This window comes from Pithys albifrons, chromosome 17 (genome assembly GCF_047495875.1).
Source record: "Pithys albifrons albifrons isolate INPA30051 chromosome 17, PitAlb_v1, whole genome shotgun sequence".
Taxonomy (NCBI): Eukaryota; Metazoa; Chordata; class Aves; order Passeriformes; family Thamnophilidae; genus Pithys; species Pithys albifrons.
Genome location: NC_092474.1, coordinates 13213260 through 13237072, shown reverse-complemented (window position 1 = coordinate 13237072; position 23813 = coordinate 13213260). Strand labels below are relative to the sequence as shown.

General features: G+C 54.0%; 1 protein-coding gene across 2 annotated transcripts in view; it reads left to right on the top strand.

Annotated features, from left to right (window-relative positions):
* NOS1 (nitric oxide synthase 1) overlaps positions 1 to 23813 on the top strand; it is a 57979-nt gene that overhangs the window by 20703 nt on the left and 13463 nt on the right. For both annotated transcript variants that reach the window (XM_071571943.1, XM_071571944.1), the window contains exons 3-23: positions 658 to 795; positions 1226 to 1371; positions 3183 to 3345; positions 4553 to 4644; positions 5596 to 5737; positions 6944 to 7083; positions 7650 to 7824; positions 8619 to 8720; positions 9419 to 9613; positions 11394 to 11479; positions 14194 to 14338; positions 14741 to 14845; positions 15242 to 15300; positions 18812 to 18928; positions 19187 to 19361; positions 19750 to 19888; positions 20617 to 20695; positions 21544 to 21737; positions 22231 to 22400; positions 22608 to 22818; positions 23524 to 23611. In XM_071571943.1, coding sequence (XP_071428044.1) covers positions 658 to 795; positions 1226 to 1371; positions 3183 to 3345; positions 4553 to 4644; positions 5596 to 5737; positions 6944 to 7083; positions 7650 to 7824; positions 8619 to 8720; positions 9419 to 9613; positions 11394 to 11479; positions 14194 to 14338; positions 14741 to 14845; positions 15242 to 15300; positions 18812 to 18928; positions 19187 to 19361; positions 19750 to 19888; positions 20617 to 20695; positions 21544 to 21737; positions 22231 to 22400; positions 22608 to 22818; positions 23524 to 23611 — 2861 coding nt within the window. The remainder of the gene's footprint in view (positions 1 to 657; positions 796 to 1225; positions 1372 to 3182; positions 3346 to 4552; positions 4645 to 5595; positions 5738 to 6943; positions 7084 to 7649; positions 7825 to 8618; positions 8721 to 9418; positions 9614 to 11393; positions 11480 to 14193; positions 14339 to 14740; positions 14846 to 15241; positions 15301 to 18811; positions 18929 to 19186; positions 19362 to 19749; positions 19889 to 20616; positions 20696 to 21543; positions 21738 to 22230; positions 22401 to 22607; positions 22819 to 23523; positions 23612 to 23813) is intronic.

The window sequence follows — 23813 nt, the reverse complement described above, 5'->3', positions numbered from 1 at the left end:
AAAAGAAGCACTTGTAACCAGTTCTCCTCACAAGCTCTGTGCTGGCTGAGGCTCTCCTTGTGCTGGCACAGAACTCAAGCAGTGCTGGATGAGCACAGCCAGCAGAGCATCAGGGGGGTCTGGGGCTGGGGAGCTGAGCTGAGCTGAGCCATCCAACCATGCATGATTCAGCAGCCCTCCCACTTGCATAATTTGTCCCTCCTTACTCCTATGATCTCCCAGCGTTGCTATCAAAGGAGATGTGCCTTTGGCTTGCAGAGAGGAATGATCAGCTGTTACTTCTGTCTCACAGTGCTCCAACCAGCGAGGCAGAGCTTGGCACCTGCAGAACTTGAGCAGGTGATGCTCCTTAGAAAGAAACATCTAATACCTTGCAGAGGGACACCCTACATTCTACTGAGTCACTTCTACCTCTGGTTTTAATTCCTCTGCTACAGGTTTGGCTGTCCCAGAACCAGACGTGACTTCTCAACTGCATTAAGAGTTGGCTGCCCCATTGTGGGACCCCCAAAAATGCCAAATATTTGGATAATACACCTTGTCTCAGTGCATTAAGCACAGGCATCCTCCAATACAAGAAACTGCTTGTTGTTGTGACCTTTTCATGTTCCTCACTGGTGACTGCTGACCTTGTTCCTGGTGTTCCCTGTTGTCCAGCCACCTCCATCCGGCCGTCAGTCCCCGACCAAGAACGCAGCCAATGGGAGCCCTTCCAAATGCCCACGGTTTGTGAAAATCAAGAACTGGGAGACGGGCTCGGTGCTCCACGACACCCTGCACCTCAAGACTGCCATGGTGAGTAGAATTGGGAGGGCTGGCCAAGAGTTGTCTGAGCATAACTGAGTGGATCACAGTGTTTCCAGGATGGTTTTACCTGTGAATGCAGAAGTGGATGAATTCAGGTCAGTCTTGTCCCAGTAGGGTTTGAATTTCAAAGCCCTGGTGCAATAAGCTGTGGGAGAGGGAAGTGCACCTGGGATAAAGAAGGAAAAGCATTTGACTTCATGCCATGGTCTCCAATTGTCTGTATTGGGTGGCTCAAGAATTGATCTGTCTCACACAGTGTTCACAGCAGGGGTGAGAACAAACAGGCTGGAAATGTCCCTGTAGGCCAAAGATACCACCACCCTCTGTGCAGCTGATCTCTGACTTCCCCCAGCCCAGCTCAGGGAACCAAAAGTGTTGCAGTGACCCCAGACACACTTGTCTCCTCCTGTCCCACCAGACCACAGCCTGCACCGAGCAGATCTGCATGGGCTCCGTAATGACCCCCAGCCCACATATCCGCAAGTCAGAGGACACCAGGACAAAGCAGGAGTTGCTCCTCTTGGCCAAGGACTTCATTGACCAGTACTACTCCTCCATAAAGAGGTAAGTGCTGACTGGAGAAGGTCACAGCCTGAGGCTGCTGCTTGTGCTGAGATGTCACACAGGACACCTCAAGCAGCACATCCAGCTGTGGGTCCCCAGCACAGGAGACCTGTTGGAGTAAGTCCAGTGAGGCACCAGGATCAGAGGGCTGGAGCAGCTCTCCCATGAGGAAAAGCTGGGAGCATTGGGATGGTTCAGCCTGGAAAAGAGGAGGCTCCAGAGTGACCTCATTGCAGCCTCCCAGTGCCTGAAGGGAGCTACAGGAGAGATGGAGAGAGATCATTTGCAAGGGCTTGGGGTGACAGGACAAGGTGAAATGGCTTCAAGCTGACAGAGAGTAGGTTTAGATTACATATTAAGAAAAAATTCTCCCCTGTGAGGGTGGGGAGGCCCTGGCACAGGTTGGGCAGAGAAGCTGAGGCTGTCCCATCCCTGGAAATGTCCAAGACCGGGTTGGACGAGGCTTGGAGCACCCTGGGACAGTGGAAGGTGTCCCTGTCCATGGCAGGGGGTGGGAGCAAGATGATCTTTAAGGTCCCTTCCAACCCCAACCAATGTGGGTTTCAATGAATCAATGATCTAATCTTTCAGACGTGCAAGTCAAAGCAGGGTGAGACTCTGGTGCTCCACGAGCATCTGCTTCTTCAGGGGAGTTTCATTCATAGTGTTTGCTGTGTGTCTGTGCAAATTATTGACCTCTCCCACCTGAACTGGGTCATCTGTTCCCTGAAAGCACACACAGGTTGGAGAGGTCAATAACTCCTTTGCTACAGGTTTGGCTGTCCCATAACCAGACGTGACTTCTCAACTACATTAAGAGTTGGCTGCCCCATTGTGGGACCCCAAAAAATGCCAAATCTTTGGATAATACACCTTGTCTCAGTGCATTAAGCACAGGCATCCTCCAATACAAGAAGCTCTGTGTGTGTGTCTGTGTGTGTGTCTGTGTGTGTCTGGGGTGTGTGTGTGTGGGTGTGTGGGGGTGTGTGTGTGTGTCTGTGTGTGTGTGTCTGTGTGTGTGTCTGTGTCTGTGTGTGTGTGTGTGTGTGTCTGTGTGTCTGTGTGTCTGTGTGTGTGTCTGTGTGTGTCTGTGTGTCTGTGTGTCTGTGTGTCTGTGTGTGTCTGTGTGTCTGTGTGTGTCTGTGTGTCTGTGTGTCTGTGTGTGTGTGTCTATGTGTCTGTGTGTCTGTGTGTGTCTGTGTCTGTGTGTGTCTGTGTGTCTGTGTGTGTGTGTCTGTGTGTGTCTGTGTCTGTGTGTGTGTCTGTGTGTGTGTCTGTGTGTGTCTGTGTGTCTGTGTGTGTGTCTGTGTGTGTCTGTGTCTGTGTGTGTGTCTGTGTGTGTGTCTGTGTGTGTCTGTGTGTCTGTGTGTGTGTCTGTGTGTCTGTGTGTCTGTGTGTGTCTGTGTGTGTCTGTGTCTGTGTGTGTGTCTGTGTGTGTGTGTCTGTGTGTGTGTCTGTGTGTGTGTCTGTGTGTGTGTCTGTGTGTGTCTGTGTGTGTCTGTGTGTCTGTGTGTCTGTGTGTGTGTCTGTGTGTGTCTGTGTCTGTGTGTGTGTCTGTGTGTGTGTGTCTGTGTCTGTGTGTGTGTGTGTGTCTGTGTGTGTGTGTGTCTGTGTGTGTGTCTGTGTCTGTGTGTGTGTGTCTGTGTGTCTGTGTGTCTGTCTGTCTGTCTGTCTGTCTGTGTCTGTGTCTGTGTGTCTGTGTCTGTGTGCACATGTGCTTAAGGAAGGAAGAACTCATGCCCAGAGGGAGAGCAGCAGGATTCCCTGCCCTCCACCCAACCTGCCACCTCCTCTGCCCCCCACCCACCTAGATCCGGCTCCAAGGCCCACATGGAGAGGCTGGAGGAGGTGACCAAGGAGATTGAAGCCACTGATACCTACCAGCTGCGGGACACCGAGCTCATCTACGGAGCCAAGCACGCCTGGAGGAATGCGGCTCGCTGTGTGGGCAGGATCCAGTGGTCCAAGCTGCAGGTGAGCACCAGCCCTGCTGGAGGCAGCTGGGAGAATGCCTGAAAACGTGTGCCCTGGAGTTGGGGAGAGGCAAATCTTGCTCTTCACACACCTAGGGAAGCAGAGCACAGGTTGATCACCCAGCAGTTCTGCTCCCCTCGGCAACACAGGCTGGGCACTCAGCAGGAGCTGGAAAAGGGTCTGTGGGGTTGGTGGAGCTGAGGTGGCCATGCCTGAAGTGGGGCCAACTGGCATCTGGCACTCTAGAGGACTTTTTCCCAAATCAGATCCTGCTCCAGTATCTTACCTGCTGCTCCCAAAAGTGTTGTTCTGCCTGCAGAGAGGCAGCAGGACATGCTCTCTCTTGGTAAAGAGATGCTACAGCAGGAGAGGAGGTGGCTCAATGCCCTTCTGACTTGTGGGAGCATAGAGGAGGATCAGGATTAGTGATCTCTGGTGCAATCCCTCGGCACAGAGATGACATCTCCTGCTGTATCTTGGAGCACAGCTCCAGTACTGCTGAGAAACTTTTGTGGGGCTTCATAGTATGGGCACAGCCTGCCCAACAGGCTGAGCCTCCTTTGCTCCCAGCTCAGGCTTCAGCTCTTCTCATCCAATGTCTCTTCTGGCATTTCTGAACCTCAGGAGGAACCATTTCTGCAAGAACTTCAAGCTTCCTGCTGACCCTCTTTCCTGGTTTCCCCATCCTTTTGTAGATGCCCCATCCCTTGAAGTGTCCAAGGCCAGACTGGACGGGGCTTGGAGCAACCTGGGATAGTGGAAGGTGTCCCTGCCCATGGCAGGGGATTGGAACTAGATGAACTTTAAGTCTCTTCCAACCCAAAACTGTTTATGATTCCATGATTCCCTGTCCCTCAGACCTGGCTGACCCAATCCTATTTCAGCTTTGAGTGTTGATCTACAAGAGAACCAGAGCAGAGCCCAGAATTGTTGCTGGGTAAGCCAGGAACAGCAGCAGGTTGGGAGCACTGGAATGAGGAGGTTTCTGCCTGAGCAGCAGATGACTCACCTCTCCAAAGCAAAAGGGGCAGCTGGATGAGACATCCACGTGTTCTAAAGGCAGGGAACACATAATTATGGAGCTTTAAATCCCTAAGAAGCCACAGTGATGTCTAAAGTTCTCCATGTACTGTGTTTCCTGTGCTTGACTCTGCCCTAGGACTTGGAGTCTCTTGTAGCATCCCCACAATTGCTTTCCCCGTTTCAGGTGTTTGATGCCCGGGACTGCACCACAGCCCATGGGATGTTCAATTACATCTGCAACCACATCAAGTATGCTACAAACAAAGGGAACCTCAGGTGAGCCACCAGGGAGTCACCAGGAGTTGTTTCCAAATGCCTCTGGGTGTGTGTAAACCCAGCTCTGGGCCCTGATGGAGTTGTCTCATTTAGCAGCAGGATGGTTGAGCCTGTCCTGGGAAGCATTAGAGGGACGTGACCCGAGGCAGAGGTGTCCTGTTCATCCAACTCTACCTCTTGCTCTCTGTGGGACCTCAGAGGGCAGATGTTCCAATTATTTCTCCTTCCCCATATTCAGCATCAAACACAGAGCACTGACTTCTCCAGACCTGTCCAAAACCCCAGGGTGGCAGCCACCTTCTCTCCTAGTCCAGAGAAGAGCAACAAGGCTGGAGAAGGGACTGGAGCACAAGTGCTGTGGGGAGAGGCTGAGGGAGCTGGGGGTGTTTAGCCTGGAGAAGAGGAGGCTCAGAGGTGACCTCAGCACTGTCTGGAACTGCCTGAAGGGAAGTTCTGGCCAGGTGGGGGTTGGTCTCTTCTCCCAGGCACTCAGCAATAGGACAAGGGGGCACGATGGGCTCAAGTTCTGCCAGGGGAAATTGAAGTTGGAGAGCAAAAAAAAATTCTTTTCAGAGAGAGTGCTCAGGCATTGGAATGGGCTGCCCAGAGAGGGGGTGGATTCCCCATCCCTGGAGGTTTTTCAGCTGAGCTTGGCTGTGGCACTGAGTGCCATGATCTGGTAAAGGGACTGGAGTTGGACCAAGGGTTGGACTTGATGATCTGGGAGGCCTTTTCCAGCCCAATCCATTCTATGATTCTGTGATTATGCCTAGAGCTGGAAACACCCGGAATGCCAGAGCCAGAGCATGCCTGGCCATGGCTCCTTGCTCTGTAACACTGTTTGGGGCTCACCCAGGGCACACACAGGGTGGTGGCAGGCAGGGACAACACCTTTCCCCCCAGCCCTTTCCTATGGCCCCAGCATTCACCAGCGCTGCCTCTCCCTTCCAGATCCGCCATAACCATCTTCCCGCAGCGCACGGACAGCAAGCACGACTTCCGCATCTGGAATGCCCAGCTCATCCGCTACGCTGGGTACAAGCAGCCTGATGGCACCATTCTGGGAGACCCTGCAAACGTGGAGCTGACAGAGGTGCCAGCCCAGGCCAACCCCCCTGGGCACCGCGGGCGTGGGGCTGGGGGGGACGCGCAGGAACTCTGAGTGTCCCGGATCTGGGGAATGGGTTTAGCTCATCCCCTGCAGCACCAGAAAGTCAGGCTGGGTTTGTGTGCTGGTTTAAAGGGAAACCAGCAGGAAAAATGAACCCAACAAGAGAGATTATAAGTCAGAGTTACAATTTAGTAACAATATTACAATGAATGCAATGGCACAAAGAGAAATTGGGTTTAACCCCCAACCCCAGCAGTCTAACCCAGCCCCCTGGGGCACAAACACAGGGGGGTTTGGTGGCCCCTGTGCTGAGCCCCACGTGGTTCCGCTGAGTCCAAAGGAAAAGGAAGGGACAAACCTGTTGGTGCAGATGATGGCACAGTCTGGTGGAGAGTGGTGGGCTCCTCCTGGCCAGGGGCTGCTCCTCCTCTGGATCCATGGAGTGGTCCCAGAGGTCCCCAAACCCCCAGATTCTGTCCCCTGAGGTTTGGGTGGGAGCCCCCAGTGCCTCCCCCAGGGCAGGGAGTTCCACACTGGGGGATCTGACTCTGGCAGTCAGGGGGGATTTTGGAATGGTTGCTGGCCCCTGAGCAGAGCTGAGCCCTCAGGTGGGTGTGGAGGTGCCAAGGAGTCCCTGCAGGGCAGTTCTCCCAGCTCCTCTGCCAGGCTTCTTTCCCAGCCAGCTCCCAGCCTGAGGGCTCAGCTGTGCCCTGGGCAGCTGCTGCCAATGGGCCATTGGGAACAGTTGCTGGGCAATGGCCCAGAGGGTTTAGAATGCCCAGCTTTGGGCACACCCACACAGGGATAAACTGGTCCCACCTGCTGAGCTGGGAGTTTATCTCATCTTCAGATATTTTGCAAGGAATAAAGACTGGGCTTTTTGCTTTTCTGACCCATTTTCTCTTTCACCATTACAGGCACAAATTGGGTAAGTGGATTTTCCAGAGCCACTTTCCTACCTGGGATCTAGTTCTAGTCTCATTTTCAGCCTAAATCCCCCTTACTTGGCCATGGCTGGGCTGTGACAGGAAACCTGTTGTAGCTCCCTTGATTAGAGGTTAATACTCAACCATGGCTTGGCAAATTCTTGGAAATCCAGTTAGGAGCCCTGCCCAGTGCCATATGAGTCCCTCTTGAAGAGCAGGTGACCTGCTGGGATAACTAACCCCACTTGTGTTTTGCCTGTAGATCTGCATCCAGCAAGGGTGGAAGGCACCGTACGGACGTTTTGATATCCTGCCTCTGCTCCTCCAAGCCAATGGCAACGATCCAGAGCTCTTCGAAATCCCCCCGGAGCTCGTGCTGGAAGTGCCCATCCGGCACCCCAAGTAAGTCAGAGGAAGCCCCAAAACTGCTCGAGGGGCTCAGCAGGACTGAGCTACTCTGGTTCCACCCTAAGCCGTCTCTGTGCCTGGCCTTTCCTTGCCATGGCTTGGCTGCTTTCCACAACACCCTCTCCCAGGTCTTAACTCCACACTGGTAGAGCCTGGAGAGGGAAAGCAAGTTGTGTCCTTGTCTCATGGCTGGTTCCCTTTCCTCAAAGTCTCCCGGGACTTACACCACTCCATAACACTCCTGATGTATCATTTTCTCCCCATAAACAGCCCCTAAGACAGGCATTGCCTCCAGGATTCGTTCTGCTCACGCCCTTCCCCCTGGTAGCAAAGTAACCTCCTCCACTCCCCTGCCTGCTCTGGGCAGGGAAGGACTCTGAGATTAGCTCAGTTGGTTCAAACTTGGTTGTAGTAATGCCAAGGTCATGGGTTCAATCCCCTGTGTGGACCATTGACTTAAGAGCTGGACTCGATGATCCTTGTGGGTCCTTCCAACTCAGAACAGTCTGTGATTCTGAGTCTGTGACTAACTGGTTGCCTCACCCTGCTTATCTTGGCAGGTTTGAATGGTTCAAGGATCTGGGCCTGAAGTGGTATGGGCTGCCAGCAGTTTCCAACATGCTCCTGGAGATTGGGGGCTTGGAGTTTTCCGCCTGCCCCTTCAGCGGTTGGTACATGGGCACAGAGATCGGGGTGCGCGACTACTGCGACAACTCTCGCTACAACATCCTGGAGGTAATTCCCCCTCCTCGAGGTGCTCCTGGGCAGGGTGGAGTTACTGGGGAGCAGGCAGGACACTGGGACAGTGTTGTCTTGAGTGGGAGAGTACAGGATATCCGTTCTCCTGGAGCCACACAGCCAAGGGAGTGATGGGCAGGCAAGGTGTTTGTGTCCTGTGGGACCAGCTGGTGTCTGACAGAGATGCACACTGAGCTCCCCACAGACCCCCCAAAGCATCTTATGGATCAGCAGGCACCTGGTCATGTGCTTGACTGAGGTCATGGTGGGGCTGAGAGGGTGCTGAGACACTTGGTGGCTCCTCAGGGACATGCCTGCCCATGGGGACCCTCCAGCTGGGCCCTCTGGAGGGTTCAGCCATGGCTCGGGGGCTGCCCACACTGGGAGAGTCACAGCCAGGTCATGGGGAGATGCCAGTGCAGGGGATCTGGACTCATCAAGACCTTCCAAGGGGAATGGTGTATTATTTGGAGAGGCTGCATCCCTCCCCTCCTCAGATGCCTGAAAACCAGAGGGGTGAGAGCAGGTGTGTGTGTACAGCTGCTCTGGATGGGCCTTTTCAGCCACGTTCAGTCACCTCCCTCTGCTCAGGGAGGAAGGCAGGCCATGCTCCTGCCATGGAGAAGAAAAGGCAGGACCACAGCTTCTCAGAGGAAGGCAGAACATCAGCCCTGCCCTGCCCTGAGGGTCAGCCTGCGTCCCTCCTCTGGGTTCCTCTCCCCAGGCAGAGATCTCCAGTCCTTGGTCCTTGGCCATTAAAAGCCCTCACCTTGTGCCATGTTTTGTTGCAGCAAGTGGCCAAGAAAATGAACCTGGATATGAGGAAAACCTCCTCACTGTGGAAGGACCAGGCCCTGGTGGAGATCAACATTGCTGTGCTGTACAGCTTCCAGGTACCTCAGGAGCAGGACTCTGGTTTGTTTGGGCCTGAGGGACATGGGGACTGGGGGGGACAAGGATGGAGACATCAATCCAAGGACAAGGCAGCACTCAACTGAAATTGGACTGTGCCTCCCTAATTTGAGCTGTCCCAGGAGCCTGCAGTGAAATTTGTAGTCTCTGTGCCCTGGGTGTTGTAAAGACATCACCAGCACCTGAGTTCTGCTGGGAATATCCCAAGGGGACAAGATCCAGCCCTTCTGTCACACCCATGAGGCAAGAATTGCCCCAGGTTCTCCATCTGCCAGCTCTTAAAGGTTGAGTAGATGAACCAGTCCTTGGCAACTGAACTTCAGAGGGTGGGAGTCCTTCCCAGCGCTGGATCAGAGATGACCCACTGAGTTGTACAAGCCATGAGAGAGCTTCCCAAGGGGATGAGCAGAGGATGCTCCATCCCCATTCATGCCATCTCAGTGTTGGCTTGGCCCATGGCAAATAACAGAGACACTGGTCCCATAGCACAGGTAGTCAGGAAGCTTTACAGCCTCCTCAGGAAGACCAAAGGGTCAGCAGCCACACTGGGTCATCTCCAGAGGTCCTGTAAAACCATGGGAGTGAGGAATGTTTGGGACAGCTCCAAATATCAAACCTTGGGTTTGGCCTTCTGGGGTGTATTAACAACTGTGGGCTCTGCTCTCCTTCCCCCTGACAGAGTGACAAGGTGACCATTGTGGATCACCACTCGGCCACTGAGTCCTTCATCAAGCACATGGAGAACGAGTACCGGTGCCGTGGGGGTTGTCCTGCCGACTGGGTGTGGATTGTCCCACCCATGTCTGGCAGCATCACCCCAGTTTTCCATCAGGAGATGCTCAACTACCGTCTCACCCCCTCCTTTGAGTACCAGGTACTGTCCTCACCTTTACCTTCCACCAGTGTAGCCAAGGGCAGGGTGGGAGCTGGAGCTCAGAAGAAGCAGGAAGGGGAGGAAGACCATCCAATCCCTTCAGCAAACTGTCCCTCGAGTCCCTGACAACTCTAATTGATGCCCTAATGTGGTGTAACAACCCCTGGATGTTACACCTTGTCTCAGAGCAATGGCTTTTTGCCCCTCCATGAGAACATGGGACACCTGAGGTCCCAATTTTTCTCACCCTTGGATCAAGCAGAGCTCCTCCCTTTGGATGTGCCTAATTTTGCACCTCGAGGGGTAGCTGAGGGAGTGACCTGGAAAATGACTGCAGGTCTGAGTGGATGGTTCCTGCCAGCTGGGGATCCAACAGGCTGCTGGGGGGGTCTCCTGCCCAGCAGGACCAGCAGCAGGGCTGAAATGCTGGTGCCGGAGTATTTAACACTTCAGACCATGGGAAAAAAGCCCCTAAGCAAACACTCCCTCATTATCCAGCCCTCCCTGCTCCCGTGGTTTCCACACAATGTGACCTTTAGTCAAGAGCCCTTAAGGAACAATCACAAACCAGGAGCAGTCTGTTCATTTCTATAACCAACCCACCAGGAACCCCGATGCTTCCTGGCCCTGATTACACTCAGCTGTCTGTGAGGGCATGGAATGAGCTTGTTCCTGCCTTCAGCCCTTCCCAAAGGGCCTCTTAGGGAAAAGAAACCAGAGGGCTGGGGAGGGGGAAGGATCTGTTCCCATCACCTCTCCCCTTCTGGCATTGCCTGCCTTCTTTTTGCCTGTGGGCTATTAATGCTCATCTCAAGAGGTGAGAAAGTGATTGGCCAGATGCTGATACAAGCCAGAAAGGTTTATTATCCTGCAATTTTACTGTGCATATTCCATTGCCCAACTGCCCAAAAAAATAACCCATGGGGCTCTAAGTATCAGGGACCCACAGAAGAGGAAGCCAACTCCTCTTCCCCTTCATGTTGGGGGTTGGTCTCTTCTCCCAGGCACTCAGCAATAGGACAAGGGGGCACGATGGGCTCAAGCTCTGCCAGGGGAAATTGAAGTTGGAGAGCAGAAAGAAATTCTTTGCAGAGAGAGTGCTCAGGGCTTGGAATGGGCTGCCCAGAGAAGGGGTGGATTCCCCATCCCTGGAGGTTTTTCAGCTGAGCTTGGCCGTGGCACTGAGTGCCATGATCTGGTAAAGGGACTGGAGTTGGCCCAAGGGTTGGACTTGATGATCTCGGAGGTCTTTTCCAACTTCAGCAACGAGGCTGGAGAAGGGACTGGAGCACAAGTGCTGTGGGGAGAGGCTGAGGGAGCTGAAGGTGTTTAGCCTGGAGAAGAGGAGGCTCAGAGGTGACCTCAGCACTGTCTGGAACTGCCTGAAGGGAAGTTCTGGCCAGCTGGGGGTTGGTCTCTTCTCCCAGGCACTCAGCAATAGGACAAGGGGGCATGATGGGCTCAAGCTCTGCCAGGGGAAATTGAAGTTGGAGATCAGAAAGAAATTCTTTGCAGAGAGAGTGCTCAGGGATTGGAATGGGCTGCCCAGAGAGGGGGTGGATTCCCCATCCCTGGAGGTTTTTAAAGTGAGCTTGGCCGTGGCACTGAGTGCCATGATCTGGTAAAGGGACTGGAGTTGGCCCAAGGGTTGGACTTGATGATCTCGGAGGTCTTTTCCAACCCAATCCATTCTATGATTCTGTGACCAAGGGATTCAACACTCAGTGCTGTGGGTGCGGCACTGCCCAAAACTCTGATGCTCCTGCTCTTCTCTCTCCAGCCAGACCCCTGGAACACCCACGTCTGGAAAGGGGTCAATGGGACACCCACCAAGAAGAGGGCCATTGGATTTAAGAAGTTAGCAAAGTAAGTACCAGCAGTCTCTGGAAAGCCCTGGAGTGTTTGAGGCTGGACTTTATTTTGTGCAGCTCTGACTGACAGTTACCCTGTGAGTGAGGGGTGTGAGATGAGACTTCTGGAGGCTTCACATGCCACGAGGGGCATTTGGAGAAACAGACAGGCTTTGAAGACTCCATTAGACCACCTAAAGGTGCAGGACCAGGTGAATAGTAGATGTTACCCACACACTGCTCTCCCAAGCTGTTCATTCTCCAGCAGGGTGGTGTTTGATGCTCAGGGGTGGCTGTCCCACTTCTTGGGGGTGTATTGCCTGTTCCTCTTTCACAGCCTCCTTAGGGCAGTGAGATCACTCCTCGTTGTTCAGGGCTGTGCTGGCACAAGGGAGGTGAAACTCGTGTCCATGTTTCTGTTTTTCTCAGTGATTCTTTATCTGCTGGAGGAGCACTTGTCTCCAGTGCATGTCTAACCCTCCTTGCAAGGACAGGGGAGACAGGAATCTCCCTACAGGCAACAGATGGATCAGGGCTGAGCTGAGATTTGCACTTCATGGTCACTTGACCCCTGGAAAAGGGCCACACGAGTCCCTCTCTGCTGCCAAAGCTCCAAGTCAGCAGGGGCATAAGGAGCAAGTGTGATTTGGACCTTTAGGCTGATCCTGGCCCAAATGCCTCCCCCGTGGGCCATTGGCAGAGAGGTGCTTGTAGGAGCTGCTGGCTAAGGCTGGGAGTGCTGGGTCTGCCCCTGTGCTGGTGGCCAGGCTGCCAGGTGGCCCTGGCTCTTCACAGCATCTCCCCACGCTTCACTTTCCCCGAGTCCCTCCTATCAGTTTGTTCCCACTCTTCAGCTGTCACCTCCTGGAAGCTGTTTTCCATGGTGCATCCATAAACATGATCAGCAGCTGATGAATGTGCTCCTTCAGCTGCCACTGGAGCCTGAGCCTGGGCTGGGGAGAGCACAGGAAGATTAATTGGGCCATTGAGTGAGGAGAAACAAAGCCTTTATTGGTGTGTGCCTGAGTGAGGGATGATTTTGTAAAAATGTGAGCGTGGCAGGTAATTTAAAAAAAAATCTCCATCATTCCTGATGGAAGGGAAAGGAATTATTTTTGTAATTCACCATTAATCTGAGCTGATCAGCTGAACAAGTGGCAGCAGAGCCCAGCAGTCCTGAGTGCTGTGCTTGGCATCAGTCACAGCATGATTTTGTGCCTTCCCAGACAGGCTGTGCTGGTTCTGATCCAATCTGAGCCTTCAGACCTGCAGTTCCTGCCCATCCTGCCCCTTCCCTCCCCTGCCCAGTGCAAGTCCTGGGGTCAGGGGACATTTATCCCACGGGGAGGCAAAGGAATGATCATAGAGCAGCAAATATAAATATACCTGAGGCTGGCTTGGACATGGAGAGTTGCTGCCTGGGGGAGGCAGGATGAACATCTTCTTTCCTCCCTTTTTTTCCCCCAAGTGCTTCTCCCAGAGCATTTCTTCTCTCCTTGGCAGGGGGAAGCTTGATTTCTATTCTTCTGCCAGTGTGACCAGTCCAGCTGCAGTCTCCATTCCCCACAGCTCCTCTGAAGGGGATGCAGGAGTCCTGCTGAACTGGATAACCTGGGGCAGGGTCTGATCACCCTGTCAAAGACAATCAAGCAGCCCTTACTCTTGCAAAGGCCACAGAGTTGCTTTATGCTCTCTCAGCCTCCCAAAAAGTGCCCTTTCTTTCCCTGTTGCAACAACAGGCTAAATCCAGACCTGCCTCTCTCTGCCATTTCAAGGCTTGATGGTTTATTTTGAAAAGATGAAGATACTCTGCACTTAGAAAATAGTGTTGATGTGATTGTGAATGGTTCTGAACTGACAAACTTGCCACAGTGGGCTCAGAGCCCCTGAACTGGTTCATGTCAACCTCCCTTGTGCCCCATCCTGGTGCTCCTACTGATGCCACAGACAAGGAGTCAGCATTTCTAGAGCTGCAGCACCTTGGCCAGGATGAGAGAGGCTGGTGACCCCTCAGGACCCTTCTGCTCTGCAGTCAGGGCTGAGCCCGTGGGGAAAACAGGAGGAAAAGCGCCCAGTCACGACTGGAGCGACGGGAGGCAGCTGGCTGGACACAGCTCAGACAGATGTGCAACCTCTGGACCTCAGGAGGGCTGTCCCTCCCAGGAAGGTTCACAGTGTCACCAGAGTGCACAGGAGAGGGGCTGCAGGCAGCTCTGTCTGACCCCCTCGCTGTCTCAGGGCTCTGTGGTCGGTGTGTGGAGCCCAGGCTGGCTCAGACACCTCCTGCAGAAAGGCAGCCAGGTTGGATTAAATAAGGAGAAGCTGCTGTTCCTCTTGTACCTTCACCTCTGGTTGGTCTCCATCCAGCTTTTCCTTCGATGTTACCTGGTCACTGCTTTCAATGACTTCTGTCCCTGAGTATTATGATGGTTCTCTGCCCCTGCAGAAATTCCACCCCCATACCTGGGTTAGCATTTTCCTCCTTGTGCCCATTCAGGTATTTCAGCTCTGTGTTCAAGCTCCCCCACTCACTCTTCCTGTCTGACAAGTCAGGATGAACACACTCTTCTGTACCTTCCCTGATGGGCACAGGACAACAAAAAAAAAAAACCAAAAAAAATGATGCTGCAACTTTCTAAGGCAGACAGTTCATTTAATAATAAACAAAGGGGTCTGGGCTAGAGGCACTGACAACAAGCTCTCTTACTGGGCTTTACTCTTGTTTCCCAGGGCTGTGAAGTTCTCAGCCAAGCTGATGGGACAGGCCATGGCCAAGAGGGTCAAGGCAACCATCCTGTATGCCACGGAAACGGGGAAGTCACAGGTCTATGCAAAAACTCTGTGTGAGATCTTCAAACATGCTTTTGATGCCAAGGTATGGCACCAGCTCCTGGCTCCTGCAAGGTTATGGGCACAGAATCATGGGTGGTCCAGGGAAGTACATGGCTCCTGGAAAACACATGGCTCAATGGGTGTGGAGCTTCCTGGCTGCCAAAGGTCTTCAGGAGCTCCCAGGATGTGGTTGTGGGTGTGGGTTGAAGACTCCACAGGAGTTTTCCCAGCTAATGCTCCTGCATTGTAGCACACATGTTCCTATGGCCTCTTGAGTGGCAGCTCCGTGGTTGTCCATGTCCCTCAGGGCTCTTGTCCTGTGTGGAGGTCTCTGCCAATGCACTGCCATGGAGTCAGCAGGGATGTGCTGCTCCTGGGGCCCATCCCTGCAGACTGGCTGGTGGTGGATCTCCCCACCTCTTGGTGACCTCTCTGTCACCCCCAGGTGATGTCCATGGATGAGTACGACATCGTGCACCTGGAGCACGAGACCATGGTCCTGGTGGTCACGAGCACCTTTGGCAACGGAGACCCACCTGAGAATGGAGAGGTAGGACAGAGCCCAGGGATGGGTGGCTGTGACAAGGACATGGGGAGGGGAAAGGCAATGGGAATATGGAGAGGAGGAACCTGCTCTTTTTGCTCAGCCTGAGGTGAAATGGCCCAAAGCAGGTGTGTGATCCCTGCCTGCTCCAGCCTGCTCAGAAACAGGGATATCTGCTCATCCCTGCAGGGACACAAACCATGGAGCTGTTAAATCCATCCTGTCCAGCTGCTGTCCGTGTCACACAGGTGACAATCCTTGGCTGGGGCTCATCCAGCCCTGCCCAACAGAGGTGCTGGTGATGGGAACATCAAGCAGGGAGCAGAGCCCAGGCTGTGGTCACAGCTTTGTTTCCTGCAGAGAGTTGCAAAACTGATGAGCTTTTTATTCTTTTTTCTGTAGAAATTTGGCTGTGCATTAATGGAGATGAAGAACCCCAACTCCAACCTGGAGGAGAGGAAGTAAGAGCTCTCCAAACCCCTCCCTCCCCACTCCAAACCCCAGTACCCAGGCAGCCCCCCAGCCAGGATAGGAGGGAGTGGGAAATCCTCATGGAGCTGTCACATTTTCAGAGATCCAAGGGATGGGACCTGCCTGGAGAACCAGGGAATGGAGAGGGTGGAGGTCCCAGGGAGGACAAAAGCACTGGACCTGTGGACTCCAGCTTGTAGTTCCATTTTAAAGCTACTTTTTCAGCTTTAAGAGTCAGGCATCTATGAAAAGAACAAATAAAAGTAGGAAGTCCCCCCAGATCACTGAATCTGAGAGCTGGGGCTGTCCAGGAGACACAAAAATAGTAAGAACTGGAGGTAGAAGGGAGTTCCCTGCTATGTGGATGTAGGTGGTGGAAGGGCTTGAGAACTAAATTTAACTTCATGCATCATGTGAAAATATTTGTAGGGAAAATAAGAGCTGTTATAAATCCTGTGATGTTTGTAACAGCAAGTCTGGAACTGGTACCTTGGAGACAGAATGTGGGATGGGAGGAAATCCCCCATCACTGGAAGATGAGCCTTGAGCATCTCGGGGCATATCCAGAGGCTGGGAAGGGAGGGCAGCCAAAATCACCTGGGGTCTGCTCTGATTTTAGCTATGAAGAATAATATATTTCACTGAACTGGGACACTGCTCTGCTCTGGAATGTCTCTCGAGTTAACTGGGGAAAGGCTGCTCCTTAATTAAGGATGAATTACCCTGGCCGGGGGGGGCACGGGGTGGTTTCCCCGCCCTGCCTTTGTGCCCGGGCAGTGCGGGTGGGGCTGCAGGCGGTGCCAAACGCGGCAGGGACCACTCTGGAGTTCTCCAGCCCCAAAGTGGTCTCCTTGCTGTGCAGCCAAGTCAGCTGATGGATCCCCGCAGGGCTGGCGAGCCGCAAACCCATCAGGTTCCTGATGGCCTTAATGGGGACAGCGGGCAGAACGGGTGCCCTGCAGGGGTCTGCATGGAAAGGGGCGTTTCCCACACGGTTCTCACCCCAAGGATCTTCGCTTTTTAGGCTGCAACACTGGGTTGGGTGCGGAGGAGCCGCCCACGGCGAGTCGGGTGATTTGAGGAGGATAAAACCCCCCGAGCTCGGCGCTTGCTGTCCCGGTCACCTCTAAGTGTAATTTCAGGGCTGGCAGGAGTTTCTGAGAGCCAGGACAGCCTGTGGCTGCAAAAGTGGGCAGAGTGCTGGAAACAGCGACCCACGAGGACAGATCAAAAGGGCATGAGCTATTTTATCTGGAGAAAAGGAGACAGAAATGGAGAGAGGTGGCAGGTTTTATATATGGAAAAGGTGACTGCAGTGGTGGAGGGAATAAATTGCTGCCTGTGTTCCCTGCAGGACAGACCAAGAGGTCACAGCTCTGGGTGGCAGGAAGAGATCACACAGTCATAGAATGGTTTGGGTTGGAAGGGATCTTAAAGACCACCCTGTTGCACCCCTTGCCATGGGCAGGGACACCTCCCACCAGCCCAGGGTGCTCCAAGCCCTGTCCAGCCTGGCCTTGGGCACTCCCAGGGGTGGGACAGCCACAGCTTCTCAGGATAACCTGTATTTGTGCTTGGGATTGTCCCACCACACAACCAGGACTTTGCTGATACTGAACATGAAAAAAAGCTTTTGCAGTGAGAAAAGGAGACCTGGAGGAGACTGTCTGGGCAACAGGAGTCTGTAGAAAAGAACTGGAGAGAGCAGTTCCTGCCCACTCACCCCACGGGCTCCCAGCTCTGTGTCCAACAGGGAATGCTGAGAGTGGCTGAGACCCCTCAGGGTGGGGTGGCCTCCCTAAATCACAGTGCCTCGAGGAGCCTGCCAGGGCACTGTGGCTGTAGCTCTCTGCCCACAGCCCTGTGGTTGTGCTGTGGTTGTACATTTGATTCCCCATGCCTTACAGGAAGGGTTTCCCAAGGGTTTTCCGAGGCATTCATCAGCCATTCCTGTTTAAGGACCTGCTGCTCAAATGCAGCCCATCCTTCAGGAGTCATTTCCCACTACAAGGACTTCCTCATTTCAGCAAAAGCTGCTGGTGCCCCGACCTTGGGCACGGCATCCCCCGGGGGAATTTGGGCTTTGTGCCCATCTAATCCAGGGAGTTGTGCTGCCCTGCCCTGCCCACACAACCTGGGGTAACCCAGGGCAAGGACAGCAGAGAAAGAAGTGGATTGAAGCAGGTGGAGTGAAGGAGGAAAGCATGGAGGTCTGGGAAGGAGGGAGGAGGCTGTGGAGCTGACCTGGAGCTCGGGGCCCTGTACCCCTGGCAGTGATTTCTCTCAGGGGGGTTGTGTCTCCACGTGCCGTGCGGGTGCAGGAGCTCTGCCGTGACTCATGCACACACCACTGCCTCCCTGCTCTGCCAGTATATATAGAAACTCTTGTGTAGAGCAATTTCTGAAGATGGCTCAAGTCAGAAATACTTCTGCTGTTGTCAGATTTTTTTTCTCCACTCCCCTCCCCCCTCCCCATCCCCTCTTCTCTCACTCCTTTTTTTTTTTTTTTTTTTTAATTCTACTTCCTATGAATGAAAAAGCCCTCAGAATATCTGCTCAGACATACACCCGACCTTGTGTGCTGCCAGGGAAGGACAGGTAAAGCCAGAGGTCCTGTCAGCTCTGCACCACTGAGGACAATCATAGAATCACAGAATCATAGAATTGATTGAGTTGAAAAGCCCTCTGAGATCATCAAGTCCAACCCTTGGTCCAACTCCAGTCCCTTTACCAGATCATGGCACTCAGTGCCACGGCCAAGCTCAGCTGAAAACCCTCCAGGGATGGGGAATCCACCCCCTCTCTGGGCAGCCCATTCCAATCCCTGAGCACTCTCTCTGCAAAGAATTTCTTTCTGCTCTCCAACTTCAATTTCCCCTGGCAGAGCTTGAGCCCATCGTGCCCCCTTGTCCTATTGCTGAGTGCCTGGGAGAAGAGACCAACCCCCACCTGGCCAGAACTTCCCTTCAGGCAGTTCCAGACAGTGCTGAGGTCACCTCTGAGCCTCCTCTTCTCCAGGCTAAACACCCCCAGCTCCCTCAGCCTCTCCCCACAGGACTTCTGTTATTATATGAAGTACCTTTAAGAACAGAGTGAACCAGCAGAAACTGCTGAAAAATTCCCTGCTCATGTCTGGCTACAGCGTTGAATCCCAACAACCCTTTTCCTGCCATCCCAACCCCCTGAGCAGAGAGTGGGTGCCCCCAGCATGGCCCTGCAGCCCAGAGAGCCCCAGTGCAGCTCAGTGTGGTGTCTGAGGACCTGATGGAGCTGACCATGGTAGAACATGTGGTTTGGCTTAACCCTGGCCGGGAGCACATTTCTCTGCTCTTCCCAGGGCACCTGCTTATGGAATATTGAACCCTGAGCTCTGCTTTGGTCTCCTCCATGATTTGGTCCCCTCTGAGCCTGTAGTCTGGTGAAAACCACACCCAGGTGTGCCCAGTGTCAGCCACACCCAGGTGTCCCCAGTGTCACACTCGCTGCTGTTGCTGTTCACAGGAGCTACAAGGTCCGTTTCAACAGCGTCTCCTCTTACTCTGACACACGGAAATCCTCGAGTGATGGTCCTGACTCCAGGGACAACTTTGAGAGCACAGGGCCCCTGGCTAATGTCAGGTAAGTGGGAAAGGGTGGGAAGCAGCAGTTCTTGCTGCAGGAGGGACAGAGCAGAAGCTTGTGCTGCACAGAGGAGGAGCTGGTTGTGCACAGAGCCCCTGTCCCCCACCACAGCTCTTACCTCAAACACGGTGTATTTTGGCCATGTGTAGATCCCTCCACACTCCCTCGTGCTGCTGTGGGGGGTGGTGGTGCAGGAGAGGGAGGTGCCAGTGTCCCTCCCAGCTGGGCAGCCACAGCTGTGCCACCTCTCTGCAGGTTCTCCGTGTTTGGGCTGGGCTCACGTGCCTACCCCCATTTCTGCGCCTTCGCCCGGGCCGTGGACACCCTCCTGGAGGAGCTGGGTGGGGAGCGGATTCTTCGCATGGGAGAAGGGGATGAGCTCTGTGGGCAGGAGGAGTCCTTCAGGACCTGGGCCAAGAAGGTCTTCAAGGTAAACCCGCTCTCCTGGTGCTTCAGAGAGGAGTAGGGGGAGAAGGACAGAGGGACAGAGCAGAGCTGCTGGTTAGAGTTGGAATAAAACCCAGCTTCTCCTCTCCTACCCTACCCTGGGACACTCTGGCATCACCCCAGCCCACAATTCTCCATGTTTTGGTGGAGTTGATGCCCTGAGTTGTGCTGCACCCAAAGGGTGGGCGCTGTGTTGAATTCCTGCATTATCCAAATGTCTGGGGAAGGAGGGCACCTCAACATACCCATGGTCACTGGTATAGCCCAACACTGTTGGGGGCTTCTTCTCCTTGGTTGTCTGAGCTGGGCTGGGACAAGGGGGGCCCCCAGAGGGAGTGGGGAGATGCCTGAGAGCCTGGTGTGTGCTGCAGGCAGCGTGTGACGTGTTCTGCGTGGGGGACGACGTCAACATCGAGAAAGCAAACAACTCCCTCATCAGCAACGACCGGAGCTGGAAGAGGAGCAAGTTCCGGCTGACCTATGTGGCTGAGGCCCCAGAGCTCACACAAGGTATGAAGGTGGGGCCACCTGGAGGGCTCTGGGTGTGGGGCAGGTGGAGGAGAAGACATAGTGGGCTTTACTGGGGGCAAAGCGGCCGAACCTCCTTACTAGTTCATGTTAAATTCCCAGCATTTCAGGCTTGCCTTTCACCTCCCTCACACACCCAAGGAGCAGCTCGTGATGGTCTCAGACCCCTCTGCCTGGTCCTTGTCTGTATCTGTAACAGAGATGTTTGGATATGATGTGATCCCCCTCCTTCTGACCCCATTTTTTGAAGCAAAGAGCTGCAAACCTGGGAGCTTTCCAAGCTCTCCGTGTCCAATGGCGCTCCACGGCGCAATGGCAGGGCCAGCCCATGGACACCTGGCCCCTCAGCACGGCTCCTGCAGCTGAGGATCTGCCGCACTGCCTCAGCTCTTCCCAAATTCGGGCACTTCGCTGCCAGCCAGGTGGCCCTGGCAGCGAGAGGTGCATGTGGCATGTGAGGGCACATCCCTGCACCTCACACGGGTGGTTGCAGAGTCCTCCCCCGTCACTGACAAAAGGGACACGTGTTTGGTTGTCCCCTGGGGTGTCTGATCCCCCGGGCTCACTGAGGTTGTGCAGGAGGGTGGTCAAGCAGTAGGGTGGTCCAGCCCATGGTCCTCTTGCTCTGGTCTGAAGAGCTGAGCCCTGCAAAAGCCAGAAGCCTTGGCCACGCTCTGCTGAATTCCTTCACTGACACTTCTCCTCCTCAGGACTGTACAGCATCCACAAAAAACGTGTCTATGCAGCCCGGCTCCTCACACGCCAGAACCTGCAGAGCCCCAAGTCCAGGTAGGAAATGCAGCTGCCCTGGGAGCTGAACACACTCGTGGTGCAGCCAAGCACCTGTGCATGCAGTGCTGCTTGACCTTGAGCCCTGAATGCTCCGTGGAATCCACCTTTGTGCAAGTCAGGAGTAAGCCTGGAAGCCACACGAAGCCAGGGGAGGGTGTGCCCTGCCCCTGTGCATGCTGAAATCTCTGCTGCTGCCTCAGTGAGCCCGTGGGATGGGAAGCTGGGTTGAGTGGCAGCGTGCAGCCAAAGAAAGGATAAAATTGCTGAAGCAAGAGGTTGAACTGCTTTTTCCCTTTTAAATAGTCCCTGAGGGTGAGTCAGCAGCAGGAGGGATGGGTGATGCAATGTCCTGTCTCCCTGCTGTGACCTTGGTGACATAGAATCATAAAATCATAGAATCGATTGGGTTGGAAAAGACCTCCAAGATCATTGAGTCCAACCCTTGGTCCAACTCCAGTCCATTTACCAGATCATGGCACTCAGCACCACGTCCAATCTGCGTTTAAAAAGCTCTAGGGATGGTGAATCCACCCCCTCTCTGGGCAGCCCATTCCAATGCCGGAGCACTCTCTCTGTAAAGAATTTTTTTCTGATATCCAACTTCGATTTCCCCTGGCAGAGCTTGAGCCCATCGTGCCCCCTTGTCCTATTGCTGAGTGCCTGGGAGAAGAGACCAACCCCCACCTGGCTTTAATTTCCCTTCAGGAAGTTATAGACAGTGATGAGGTGCTCAGGGGGGCGCCACAGCTTGGACATGCCACCACTGCCCAGCACACCCAGCAGCATTTGAGGCCAGAGCTCAGTGACCCCCCAAACACATCCTGATTCTTCTCCTTTCCCCGCAGCCGCCTGACGATTTTCCTGCGCCTCCACACCAACGGGCACCAGGGACTGCAGTACCTGCCTGGGGACCACCTGGGAGTGTTTCCAGGGAACCACGAAGACTTGGTCAATGCTCTGATAGACAGGCTGGAAGATGCCCCTCCGGCCAACCAGCTGGTGAAGGTGGAGCTGCTGGAGGAGAGGAACACAGCTCTAGGTAACTCAGCATGGAGGTGGCCTCTCTCCTCCTTGCCCAGCTCCTATAGCAGCCCTTGCAGCTCCTCAGGGTGGTGGGTGGCCCCCAGGAGAAATCATTTCCCACCTCACTGCTATGTTTGCCTGGATTGGGAACACCTCCTTCAATCCTCCTCTGCCCAGAGCTGTTGCTCATCTGCATTTGGGATGTAGAGCAAGGGTTTGAAGGAAAAGCAGGGCTCTGGGGAAGGTATTTTCTTATCCCTGAGGAAAAACAAAGGTGTTTATATTTTCATAGAAAGAGCAATGTCTGGGACTGGAAAGAAGAGTTAAGGGATCTTGATGGACCATCCCAATGCTGTATTTCAGGGATAAGTCTGATACTGCCATGCACAGTGTAACCAGAGCTGGAAAACAGTCTCAGAGCTGACTGGGGGATGAAAGCAAAGACTTGCCCACCTTGGCTCTTATGCTCTTATGCTCAGCTGATGCCATGCTGAATTCCCTCCGGGCAGGTGTCATCAGTAACTGGACAGATGAGACCCGTGTCCCACCATGCACCATCTTCCAGGCCTTTAAGTACTATTTGGACATCACCACCCCTCCCACACCCCTGTTGCTGCAGCAATTTGCTTTGCTGGCCACCAGTGACACGGAGAAGAAACGTCTGCAGGTCCTCAGCAAGGTAAAGACCCCAACCCCATGTTCTCCAAGGCATTTTCATCCCACTCTGTGGTTAGGCTGAGCCCAGCCATGACAGCAGGGCTCCTCCTGCCTGCCTTCAGTGCCACCACCCTTTGCTACAGACCTGGTGGGGTATCAGCTGGGACACCTGGCTTGGAAGAGGTCTGTGCTGCAGCCCTCTCCTCCCTCCCTCTTTCCCTGGCGACAGGGCTTGCAGGAGTACGAGGAATGGAAGTGGTCCAAGAACCCCACCATCGTGGAGGTGCTGGAGGAGTTCCCCTCGGTGCAGATGCCCTCCACGCTGCTGCTCACACAGCTGCCCCTCCTCCAGCCACGCTACTACTCCATCAGCTCCTCCCCAGAGATGTACCCAGGCGAGGTCCACCTCACCGTGGCCGTGGTGTCCTATCGCACCAGAGGTACCGTGCCCGTGCCGGGGTCAGGGCTGTGGGCAGCAGGGGGAAGCAGCAGCATGTGGGCAACACCACAGAGTTTCAGCACAGAGATGTTATTTAAAGCCTCTCTGCCTGCTGGAGTGACCAGGTTCCTTCAGCCCATGACACTGCTGCCCCATGTCGTGAAGAATGGCTGTCGCAGAGATGCCACTTCTGGGTCAGGCACCAGCAACACACTCCAAGCTCTGTGTAGGATAATGTTGGCCCACCCCAAAGTCCACTTTGCCCCTAGACAAATTCCTGTACCTGTCCAAGCAGCCCTGGTCAAGGTGCAGATGGACACAGCCCCAGTGCTCCTGCAGCAGGTGGTACACAGGGAAGACAACAAGTGGGACCCAGGGAAGACAGTGGCCATTATTCTGGGGTGCCATGGAGGGCTTGTGCCTGGGAGCACAACACCACAAGGCTGCTTCTGCCAAAAAGGACCAGAGCTGGGGTCTTCCTAAGTGTTGTGAAGGCCAAACTGTTCCAGGTTCTGGGTGAACTTGGGTAACTCCATAGAAGGATCCAAATGCCAGTTCTACCATGCACATGGAAAATGGGTGCAGAGATACTGAATGTTTTGGTGGTGTGTTCATGTGGGATATGGCAGGGGAGGTTTTAGGAAAGGAAACAACCAGAGTTGTTGGCTGGTGTGCCAAGGACAGACCTCCTTCCCTCCCCTTCCAGATGGAGAAGGACCAATCCACCACGGAGTCTGCTCCTCGTGGCTGAATCGGATACAGGCTGATGAAGTGGTGCCCTGTTTTGTAAGAGGGTAAGTGTTCCACACAGGGCAAAGGGTGAGAAGGATGGGGTGAGCTCCTTTGTATGATGAGATCTCTGCCCTCAATTCTTCTCACAGTGGGAGAAAACAGGTCTGGACTTGTGAGCAAATGGGTGCAGTTCTGCACCAAAATGTTGCTTTCTGGGATTTCACCTCATTTTTTACCCCTCCATCTCTGTGCTGTGTCTCAGCC